Source organism: Xyrauchen texanus, chromosome 15 (assembly GCF_025860055.1).
Source record: "Xyrauchen texanus isolate HMW12.3.18 chromosome 15, RBS_HiC_50CHRs, whole genome shotgun sequence".
NCBI classification, from domain to species: domain Eukaryota; kingdom Metazoa; phylum Chordata; class Actinopteri; order Cypriniformes; family Catostomidae; genus Xyrauchen; species Xyrauchen texanus.
The window spans coordinates 24,477,014-24,489,150 of record NC_068290.1 but is presented as its reverse complement, the minus strand read 5'-3'; the positions used below and the strand labels follow the sequence as shown (position 1 = coordinate 24,489,150).

At 42.7% G+C, this 12,137-nt stretch overlaps 1 protein-coding gene across 5 annotated transcripts in view; it reads right to left on the bottom strand.

Moving 5' to 3' along the window:
• Nucleotides 1-12,137, bottom strand: part of otoa (otoancorin) — a 47,267-nt gene that overhangs the window by 18,057 nt on the left and 17,073 nt on the right. For all 5 annotated transcript variants that reach the window (XM_052143861.1, XM_052143860.1, XM_052143862.1 and 2 more), the window contains 9 exons: nt 4,356-4,474; nt 4,049-4,191; nt 3,008-3,116; nt 2,398-2,619; nt 2,099-2,260; nt 652-792; nt 509-564; nt 262-382; nt 22-140 (listed from right to left, as the gene is read on the bottom strand). In XM_052143861.1, the coding sequence (XP_051999821.1) occupies nt 22-140; nt 262-382; nt 509-564; nt 652-792; nt 2,099-2,260; nt 2,398-2,619; nt 3,008-3,116; nt 4,049-4,191; nt 4,356-4,474 (1,192 nt within the window). The remainder of the gene's footprint in view (nt 1-21; nt 141-261; nt 383-508; nt 565-651; nt 793-2,098; nt 2,261-2,397; nt 2,620-3,007; nt 3,117-4,048; nt 4,192-4,355; nt 4,475-12,137) is intronic.

The following is a 12,137-nucleotide window of genomic DNA, read 5'->3' as shown; positions in this document are numbered from 1 at the left end:
TTATCACTGTTCTGTTCGTACGGTAGATGGATGAGCAGCATAGCAGGGATTGCCTGGAGTTCAGAGTTCCTGATGTCACTGAAATATCCTGGTCTCTGCTCCTCCAGACTTGCAAAGAGTTTTTGAGCTGCACAGCGCATCTAATACGTAAAAAAAGAAATCCAGAAATATAATAGGAGAAACACAAATTCTGTTTTCGTAGGTTTGGAATTTAAATAGTGAGAGCATTGAAGCAGTATGTGTCAATGTGTGATGGTTTACCTGATCCCTGGAGAGCCACTTAGAGGATTTGGTAAGAATCTGTGCCATTTCCAAGGCATTGCTTTGATTGACTCTTTCAATCATTTCACAGGTGACACCCTGCACAGCCTGACCCAGCTTCCTGTTGTCAACAGTGAGATCACACATTTTTTAGTACAGGATATTAACAGAAGTTTCCATTATTTTACAACATTTATTACGTTTCATGCCATTTATCACTGCAAGTTACAATCATAAAAGGTCTCACCGTAATTCGTTAAGGCTGATATTATTACCCAAAATCTTCTTTAAAAGAAAAGTAGACTACAGATTGAAAAAAAAAAAGAATTAGATAAAAGTGGAAGGCAAAGTGATGGAATATTTTTTTTTAATGTTGTTTCATGTGTGTACTTGAGCATGAGTCCAGCCGCGTCCCTCCAGCTGATCCACAGAGCTGAGGTCTGCTTTTTCCAGCATGGAGAGAGACAGAGAAGGCAGCAGAGAATCTGACAATCCCTTTACCAGTTCAGATGCATTCACATCACGACGGAACTGAGATCAAAAGAGAATGTGTAAAATCAAGATGAACAGAGGAGGAACTCCATAGATGCTAAAAATAGAATTAGAGTAATAGCAGAGTTTCTTCACATTTTAAAAGAATAGTTCACCCAAAAAGGGAAATCGTGTCATTATTTATTCACACTTATGTTGGTCCAAAACTTTGACATTCTCAGTAGAACACCGAAGGTTAATTTAAGGATATTCTGGCCATCTTTTCAATAAAGAGTTGATCCTGTCGAGTCAATAGACAAGTCTTTAAGGGATAGTTCACCCAAAAATGAAAATTCTCTAATCATTTACTCACTCTCATGCCATCCCAGATGTGTATGACATTCTTTCTTCTGCTGAACACAAATGAAGATTTTTAGAAAACGTCTCGGCTCTGTAGGTCCATACAATGCAAGTGAATAGGCCAGAACTTTGAAGGTCCAAAAAGTATATAAACTGTGGGTATATTGCATGTAAATGAAGTGGCGCAAAGCACAATTTTCTATTTTACTGAGTAATATGTCATTGCGCTTAGACGTTTTAATACCACCTCCTTAACTCAGCGCAAAGTCCAAATTCAGTTCCTGCATTTGCAGTTTGGAGATTTCACCAGTAGGTGGTAATAAAGTTAATGTCCAAATTCTGGAAGTACAGAACTTCAAATAACAATAATAAATAATAATCCCTTACATTTATATAGCCCTTTTCTATGCACTCAAAGCGCTTTACATATTAAACGAGGAATCTCCTCAACATCCACCAGTATGCAGCATCCACCTGGATGATGAGACTGCAGCCATAGTGCGCCAGTACGCCCACCACACACACCAGCTATTGATATGTAGAAAAGGATGGACGCTATCCTTTTCTGTATATCGCTGCCCCCTTCGGCATATCGCGGCGCCGTTTTGTGTCCCGTTCTGCATAACGCGGCGGTCCATTTCAGCTTATCACGGCCCATTCGCCCCGTTTAAAATAGGTTCCAGGGCATGATTCAAATTGACTACTTTTATACTTTTATATACAAATATTTTTATGGTGCTTTTGCATCCTTTTTTTAATCTTGAAAGCCTCTATCTCCATTCATTGTAAATGCATGGACAATAAAATCCACCAGTACATGCTTCCAAATATCTCCTTTTGTTTTTCACAGAAAAAAAGAAAGTGATATAGGTTTGGAAAGACATGAGGGTAAGTAAAAATTACAACATTTAAATTTTGGGGTGAACTAATTTAATGTCTATTACTGTTATCTTTATTGTGGACATATTACTTCATCTCTTTAAAAAAAAAGAAATGTTACTCTTACCGCTTCCACTAGAGCTTTTTTCTGTAGAGAGGACATCTTCTCACTCAAATATTCCAGGACTTGATTTCCCAGCAAACCTTCTGCTTTCACCTTCTTGAGAAAGTCACTACCCACCCCTCTCACCATTGAGCCCAAAGACAACAGCTTCTCACCAGTTATATTCTATAGAAAGAGTCCATGAGGTAAAACAAGAATTGAAAATCAGTTAATATAGCCAGACAACATTTACATTAAAACTACCAGTCAAATTAAGGAAAGGATGCTATGAATGCTAAAATGCAGACTGCAGAAGAGGAAACCTTATCTTCTCCCAAGAGTTTCTTTGCCAGAGTTTTTGCTTGAGCCGGGTTCCATTTGGCTTTACTCAAACTGGGGAGGGAGGTGTACAGGTCCTTGGAAGTGAAGCGGTATAGCTTGGAAAGAGGAAGAACAGACACAGCAGAGCCCAGAGACTGCAATATCTCTTGAGTATAAGAACCGTCATTATTGTCCAATATCTTCTGTACTAACTGTCTCTTCACCTGAGATAAAACAGATGAGGCAGTGTAAAGGCAGAAATTTCAGAATTAAAAACAACCAAGTTAAATAAAGATGAGATGATTAAAGGAACACAAATAATATTAGGAGCAGCAATGATAACAAAAAAGGAATAGTTCACTCAAAAATGATGTTACAAACCCAAACGACTTTCTTCCTTCATTGGAACACAAAAGAGATGTTAGACAGCATGTGAACGTTTACATTTTTGTATAGAAAAAAGAAAGAATGAAAGTGAATGGTGCCTAACATCTCCTTTTGTGTTCCACGGAAGAAAGAAAGACATACAGGTTTGGACCAACATGAGGGTGAGTACATGATGACAAAAATGTAATATCTCCCTCAACTTTCTCTTAAAAAGGTAATTCTGACCTTGTCTATTTCAGAGTTGTCACAGGTGTCAAGCTGATACAGGAGTTTTTTACTAAGAGTCACATTCAAATGCTGTGCATCATCATAGAAACAGGCCAGAGATCCCAGCCTGAGTACACAGAAAGAAGTTAATAAAACAGGAGTGAAAGAGTCTTGTAAAATGTCTAACAGATGTAAGAGTTGAATTAAAGGGATAGTACACCCAAAAACTTACATTTCAACATCATTTACTTTCATGACATCCCAGATGTGTATGACTTTCTTTCTTCTGCAGAAAACAAACTAAGATTTTGGAAGAATATTTCAGCTTTTTAGGTCCGTACCATGCAAGTGAATGGTGACCAAAAATTTTAAGCTCCAAAAATCACATAAAGGCAGCATAAAAGTAATCAATACGACTCCAGTGGTTAAATATATTTCTATAGTAATGAATTCTATAGGTGAGAAACAGATACATTTGAATACCTTTTTTTACTACAAATCTCAAATTTCACTTTCAGAATGTGAAAGAATGTAAACGTGAAAGTGGAGATCCATCTTCTAAAGCCTATATAGGTTTGCGGGGTTGTGCTTGAGCCTATGCCAGCTGTCTCGGGCCAAAGGTAGGAAAACACCCTGGACAGATGGCCAGCCCATCACAGGAAAGATTTATTTTTATTATTTTTCATATTTCTCACCCATACTTATCATATTGTTTCTGAAGACATGGATTTAACCACTGGTGTATAATAGATAACTTTTATGCTGCCTTTATGTGATTTTTGAGCTCGAAAGGTCTGGCCACCATCCAATTGCATTGAATGGACCTTGAGAGCTGAAATATTCCTTCAAATATCTTCATTCTTGTTCTGCAGAGGAGAAAAAGTCTTACACATCTGGGATGGGATGAGGGTGAGTAAATTATCATTTTTGGGTGAAATATCCCTTTAAGGATGATCAGCTTTCATCATATGATGTTAACCTGAAAATGATTCATGAAAGACATCCACATGAAAACAAATACATGCGCACAAAAAACAAACTAATGATGGTGATCTAAACCTGTCCATGTTTTGGGTGAAATTATCACCACTGGAACACTCTTGTTTCAAGCGTTGAAAAAGTTTTCGGCCCAGTGCAGGATGCATTCCACTAATGTTATGAAATATTGGAGAGAAATCAGGGGCCCTAAAAAACTCACACAGCTGAGAAAGAGAGACAGAGATTAGTGAATACATTTGCTGCATTATGTAATATTTGGAATATGTTAGTACAGTATGGTTTGGAATGGTTCTCAGATGCAAAGGCCTTGGAAAACTACACATCAGTGTCAAGGTATTGGTTTGCATAACATATCACAGAAACGTACCTCTTCTTTAGGGATGTTCTTCACATCCTCTATAGGCAATCGGGACAAGAAAGGTCCCATCATTGTCAACACCTTAGCTTTCAGCCAAGGCATTCCAGGAGGACATTTTTGGAATGGTACTGAAGTAAAAAAAAAAATGAGAGAGAGAGAGAGAGAGAGAGAGAGAGAGAGAGAGAGAGAGAGAGAGAGAGAGAGAGAGAAATATGTGGTGAGAATATAGAACTAGAAAAGCAAAGTTTGTAATAAACACACTTTTAATGTTTGTATAACAAAGCCTTCTTTATAATATGATATATTGAAGTTGTAGGCTGTTTGAATACTTATATGCAGCAGAGTTTGGTGGATGTAACTTAATAGCTCTCTAAAACAGGGTGTTTCAAACTGTGGTTCACAGACCCTAGTAGGAATAATAATAAGTTTAAATACAATATCAATGTGTTAGCTTTGTCATACTAACATAAAGAAGGAAGTTAGTTACACATGCAAAAGAGGTACAAAGTTAGAGCAGGTACAGTACTGTTAACAGCACCAGAAAGGCAGATGTAGACACACATGTAGACACACATATAAACCCTCATTGGTAGCCGAAACAGAGACACATTTGTGACAGGTTCAGAGAGGACGACCCAAAATACACGTAAGACCAATGAATAGACACAATCTATTCATCCGGCGCTCCTCTTCACACATTCTTTTCAAAATGTAACTCACAGTCATAATCTTTCTTGTTTTTGTTGTTCAACTCTTCATTAGCATCCATTTTCCCCTTCTTTCCCATTACCTCCTGCTCTTTTTTTTTATCCACTTTTGCCGGTTTTTCTGTACTTGGGTTCACTCCTTCTTCACCCTGTACTATTTGAGGTCTTGCTTCATTGGTTAGCCATTTCTTTCTCTCTTTATCATTGCTTTCATCCAGATCTTTACTCTGCATCTTCTTAACAGACATGTTCTGCTCTGGATTAACCAGTGGACCGATAAATGATCAAACAACATGAAAGAAATTGTGCATGTAATGTGCACATGGTTTTTCACAAAATGAGACTTTATACATAATACTGACTTCCTTCCTGAATCTTTGGCAGTGTGAGAAAGGGTTTGAAAACAAAGCATAATAAAAACATGTTAAAACACTATAAAAGGTTCATGACTGCACACGTGAATATATCCCAAATCACAGGAATTGGCCAGGGCATCATGATGAATAATTGGCATAAATAAATGAATAATATAGTAAAGCAAATAATAAGCTAAAAAGTAAGGAAGAATGTGCAGTCACCTAGACATTACTGCAAAATAAACCCCCAAAAGTTCTTAAGTCTATTACGTCAAATACATTTTATTTTAACAAAACTAATTAGGTGGAAAAAAAATAATACTGTCAATAAAATATGTTTTGATTGCCAGTCAGAAGATATTTGGTTTTGAAGAATAATATGATATGATATATAATGTGATAAGATATGATGTGATATGATATTTTATAGAAGATTTATTTCCAGTCATCTGATTTGATTTGAAGCAGTGTTAGTTTTTATAAAGGCAATCCAGACAGCATGTTAGTCTGCATTATCCTGCTTTCGCTTCTTTTGCAGCTAGGCCATATTATGTCTACAATGTAAGTTACTCAAAAATTACTTATGATAAAAACTGATGGTAACACTTTACAATAAGATTCCATTCATTAAGATTAGTTAACATGAACTAACAATGAACAATACCAGCATTTATTAATGTTGGTTAATGTTAATTTAGTAATATAGTTGTTACATATACAGTGAGGAAAATAAGTATTTGAACACCCTGCTATTTTGCAAGTTCTCCCACTTAGAAATCATGGAGGGTTCTGAAATTGTCATCGTATGTGCATGTCCATTGTGAGAGACATAATCTAAAAAAAAAAATCCAGAAATCACAATGTATGATTTTTTAACTATTTATTTGTATGATACAGCTGCAAATAAGTATTTGAACACCTGAGAAAATCAATGTTAATATTTGGTACAGTAGCCTTTGTTTGCAATTACAGAGGTCAAACGTTTCCTGTAGTTTTTCACCAGGTTTGAACACAGTGCAGGAGGGATTTTGGCCCACTCCTCCACACAGATCTTCTCTAGATCAGTCAGGTTTCTGGGCTGTCGCTGAGAAACACGGAGTTTGAGCTCCCTCCAAATATTCTCTATTGGGTTTAGGTCTGGAGACTGGCTAGGCCACGCCAGAACCTTGATATGCTTCTTACAGAGCCACTCCTTGGTTATCCTGGCTGTGCGCTTCGGGTCATTGTCATGTTGGAAGACCCAGCCTCGACCCATCTTCAATGCTCTAACTGAGGGAAGGAGGTTGTTCCCCAAAATCTCGCAATACATGGCCCCGGTCATCCTCTCCTTAATGCAGTGCAGTCAGCCCTGTCCCATGTGCAGAAAAACACCCCCAAAGCATGATGCTACCACCCCCATGCTTCACAGTAGGGATGGTGTTCTTGGGATGGTATTCTTCTTCCTCCAAACACGGTTAGTGGAATTATGACCAAAAAGTTCTATTTTGGTCTCATCTGACCACATGACTTTCTCCCATGACTCCTCTGGATCATCCAAATGGTCATTGGCAAACTTAAGATGGGCCTTGACATGTGCTGGTTTAAGCAGGGGAACCTTCCGTGCCATGCATGATTTCAAACCATGACGTCTTAGTGTATTACCAACAGTAACCTTGGAAACGGTGGTCCCAGCTCTTTTCAGGTCATTGACCAGCTCCTTCCGTGTAGTTCGGGCTGATTTCTCACCTTTCTTAGGATCATTGAGACCCCACGAGGTGAGATCTTGCATGGAGCCCCAGTCCGAGGGAGATTGACAGTCATGTTTAGCTTCTTCCATTTTCTAATGATTGCTCCAACAGTGGACCTTTTTTCACCAAGCTGCTTGGCAATTTCCCTTAGCCCTTTCCAGCCTTGTGGAGGTGTACAATTTTGTCTCTAGTGTCTTTGGACAGCTCTTTGGTCTTGGCCATGTTAGTAGTTGGATTCTTACTGATTGTATGGGGTGGACAGGTGTCTTTATGCAGCTAACGACCTCAAACAGGTGCATCTAATTTAGGATAATAAATGGAGTGGAGGTGGACATTTTAAAGGCAGACTAACAGGTCTTTGAGGGTCAGAATTCTAGCTGATAGACAGGTGTTCAAATACTTATTTGCAACTGTATCATACAAATAAATAGTTAAAAAATCATATATTGTGATTTCTGGATTTTTTTTTTTAGATTATGTCTCTCACAGTGGACATGCACCTACGATGACAATTTCAGACCCCTCCATGATTTCTAAGTGGGAGAACTTGCAAAATAGCAGGGTGTTCAAATACTTATTTTCCTCACTGTACCTTGTCTTGTTTTACCGTTGCCCCTTTGTTTACCTTTTTTGTCCCTTTTTCATTCCATAGTTTTCACTTTTGTCCCTTGTTTTGTTCCATAGTCTCCTTGTCAGCGTTGGTGTTCTCTGTCATTGTTTTCACCTGTCCCTCGTTAACTTGCCTTTTGCCTCTGTTTATTCCCTCGTCATCTTGTTGGAGTTCTGTCTGTTCATTGGTCCCTTGTTCCTGTGTTCATGTATTTATATCCTGGTTTTTGTTTCAGTCCTTGTCTTTCGTTGAACGTTGTTAGCCCGGTGTGTTTTCCCTGCCCGTTTTCCCAGTGTTGTGTTTATTTCCCCATTGAGGGTTTTCCTTTGTGTTTGTTTGATTTTGTTAATTAAAGTAAGCTTGCGCTTAGATCCAGTCTCCTCGTCTGCCTTCGCTGCCTTCTGTTCACAACAGAACGAAAGACCCACATATGGATCTAGCGGCTTACTGTAAGGAGCCTGTGCCCATGCCTTCCACGGTCAGCGAGCCTGTGCCTACGCCTGTCACGGTGAGCGAGCCAGCGCCCACGCCTGTCACGGTGAGCGAGCCAGCGCCCACGCCTGTCACGGTGAGCGAGCCAGCGCCCACGCCTGTCACGGTGAGCGAGCCAGCGCCCACGCATGTCACGGTGAGCGAGCCTGCGCCTGCGGCCTCTACCGTCCCAGAGCCAGCGCCTGCGGCCTCTACCGTCCCAGAGCCAGCGCCTGCGGCCTCTACCGTCCCAGAGCCAGCGCCTGCGGCCTCGACCGACCCAGAGCCTTCCTGGGCTTCGCCGCGGCCCCGCCGTCCGCGGCTCATCCTTCTACGGCGTCAGCCTCTTGAGGCCTCCGAGCCTTCTAGGACTCCTCTTCCAGAGTTTCCCGGGGCTCCTCCACTTGAGCCTCCCGAGCTTCCCAGAGCTCCGCCTCTCGAGCTTCCCAGAGCTCCACCTCCCGAGCCTCCTACGGCTCTGTCCCCACAGACTCCAGAGCCTTCTTGGGCTCCGCCGCGGCCCCGCCATCCGCAGCTTCTCCTACGGCATCTGCTTCTCCAGTTCCCCGAGCTTTCCAGAGCTCCGCCTCCCGAGCTTTCCAGAGCTCCGCCTCCCGAGCTTTCCAGAGCTCCGCCTCTCAAGCTTCCCGAGCCTTCCAGGGCTCCGCCTCTCGAGCTTCCCGAGCCTTCCAGGGCTCCGCCTCTCGAGCTTCCCGAGCCTCCCAGGGCTCCGCCTCTCAAGCCTCTCGAGCCTTTCAGAACTCTGCCTCTCGAGCCTTCCAGGGCTCCGCCCCTCAAGTCACTCGAGTATTCTAGGGCTCCGCCCCTCAAGCCTCTCGAGCCTTCCAGGGCTCCGCCTCCCAAGCCTCTCGAGCCTCCTACGGCTCCACCTCCAGAGCCTCCTATGGCTCCGCCTCCCGAGCCTCCTACGGCTCTGCTCCCAGAGACTCCAGAGCTTCCTAGGGCTCCACCTCTCGAGCCTCCTACGGCTCTGCCTCCTGAGCCTCCTACGGCTCCGCCCCCAAAGCCTCCAGAGCCTCCTACGGCTCCGCCTCCCGAGCCTCCTACGGCTCCGCCCCCCGAGCCTCCTACAGCTCAGGCCCCAGAGACTCCAGAGCCTTCCAGGTCTCCGCCCCAAAGCCTCCTACGGCACCCCCTTCCTCGGCTCCGCCTCCTGAGCCTTCCTCAGCTCCGTCCTCAGAGCCTTCTAGGCCTCCTGACCCGGCCCCTATCCTGTGGCCTCCTCCCAGGCCCCCTGACCCGGCCCCTGTCCTGTGGCCTCCTCCTGACCCGGCCCCTGTCCTGTGGCCTCCTCCCAGGGCCCCTGACCCGGTTCCTGACCTGTGGCCTCCTCCCAGGGCCCCTGACCCGGTTCCTGACCTGTGGCCTCCTCCCAGGGCCCCTGACCCGGTTCCTGTCCTGTGGCCTCCTCCCAGGCCTCCTGACCCGACCCCTGTCCTGTGGCCTCCTCCCGGGCCCCCTGACCCAGTCCCTGTCCTGTGGCCTCCTCCCAGGCCTCCTGACCCGGCCCCTGTCCTGTGGCCTCTTCCCAGGCCCCCTGACCCTGTTCCTGTCCAGTGGCCTCCTCCCCGGTCCCCCGAACCCATCCTTGCCCTGTGGCCAGCTCCCAGACCTCCTGAACCTATCCTCGCCCTGTGGCCAGCTCCCAGACCTCCTGAACCCATCCTTGCCCTGTGGCCAGCTCCCAGACCTCCTGAACCTATCCTCGCCCTGTGGCCAGCTCCCAGGCCTCCTGAACCTATCCTGCCTGCCCTCTGTGCCCCCTTGGACTTCCTGCCTGCCCTCTGTGCCCCCTTGGACTTCCTGCCTGCCCTCTGTGCCCCCTTGGACTTCCTGCCCGTCTGCTCCTGGTGTGTTTTTTTTTCTTTTTCGGATCGTCTGGAATCCGATCCTTGAGGGGGGGGGCTCTGTTACATATACCTTGTCTTGTTTTACCGTTGCCCCTTTGTTTACCTTTTTTTTGTCCCTTTTTCCATTCCATAGTTTTCACTTTTGTCCCTTGTTTTGTTCCATAGTCTCCTTGTCAGCGTTGGTGTTCTCTGTCATTGTTTTCACCTGTCCCTCGTTAACTTGCCCTTTGCCTCTGTTTATTCCCTCGTCATCTTGTTGGAGTTCTGTCTGTTCATTGGTCCCTTGTTCCTGTGTTCATGTATTTATATCCTGGTTTTTGTTTCAGTCCTTGTGTTTCGTTGAACGTTGTTAGCCCGGTGCGTTTTCCCTGCCCGTTTTCCCAGTGTTGTGTTTATTTCCCCATTGAGGGTTTTCCTTTGTGTTTGTTTGATTTTGTTAATTAAAGTAAGCTTGTGCTTAGATCCAGTCTCCTCGTCTGCCTTCGCTGCCTTCTGTTCACAACAATAGTAATTTCCAGAGCTCCGCCTCTCGAGCTTCCCGAGCCTTCCAGGGCTCCGCCTCTCGAGCTTCCCGAGCCTTCCAGGGCTCCGCCTCTCGAGCTTCCCGAGCCTCCCAGGGCTCCGCCTCTCAAGCCTCTCGAGCCAATGTGGATTGAAATACATTTTTTCAATCCAAACTTGTGTTTGTTAACATTAATTAATGCACTATGATCTAACAATTTTATTTTTATTACCTAACATAAACAAAGATTAATAAATTATTAAACAAAATAATGCTTGTTCATGAGACCTAATGCATTAAAATGAATATTCCTAGTTCAATATAAGAATTTGTGGCATAATATTGATTATCACAAAAGATAATTTTGACTCATCTGTCCTTTTCTTTAAAAACAAAAGCTAAGATTTAGGTCACAGTGAGGCACAATGGAAGTGATTGGGGACAATTTTTGGAGCGTTTAAACACAGAAGTGTGAAGCTTCTGATTTTTTTAAATCACATAAATTAATTATTTTGTTTAAACTCATATTATGAGCTGTAAAGTTGTAAAATCGTCATCTTTAAAGACAGTTGAGGGTTTTAGGGTTTGTTGACATTATATTTTCATGGAAACAAAGTTGTAAAATTGGCAATAACTTCACACAAAAAAGGTTTGTAAGCGATTATATCACACTAAAATCATGTTAACACACATTTTTTTTTATATGTCTTGTGGCTTTACTTTTGAAATAGTGAGTATTTTAAAATTTACAGATTGGCCCCATTCACTTCCATTGTAAGTGCCTCACTGTAACCTTGATTTTTTTAAGTCAAAAATGAATTTTTGTGGTAACCAGTGTTATGCCACAAATGCTGTTGATTGAGCTTAACTTGTATTGAACCCAGAATATTCCTTCAGCTAATGTTAACAAATGGAACCATCTTGTAAACTGTTACCAAACTGTTACGGTATATAAAAGAATCACAATATTAATTTATTTAATATAGCTAACATTTCAATTTATTATATTATATTATATTACAGGTCCTTCTCAAAATATTAGCATATTGTGATAAAGGTCATTATTTTCCATAATGTAATGATAAAAATTAAACTTTCATATATTTTAGGTTCATTGCACACCAACTGAAATATTTCAGGTCTTTTATTGTTTTAATACTGATGATTTTGGCATACAGCTCATGAAAACCCAAAATTCCTATCTCAAAAAATTAGCATATTTCATCCGACCAATAAAAGAAGTGTTTTTAATACCAAAAAAAAGACAACCTTCAAATAATTATGTTCAGTTATGCACTCAATACTTGGTCGGGAATCCTTTTGCAGAAATTACTGCTTCAATGCGGCGTGGTATGGAGGCAATCAGCCTGTGGCACTGCTGAGGTGTTATGGAGGCCCAGGATGCTTCGATAGCGGCCTTAAGCTCATCCAGAGTGTTGGGTCTTGCGTCTCTCAACTTTGTCTTCACAATATCCCACAGATTCTCTATGGGGTTCAGGTCAGGAGAGTTGGCAGGCCAATTGAGCACAGTAATACCATGGTCAGTA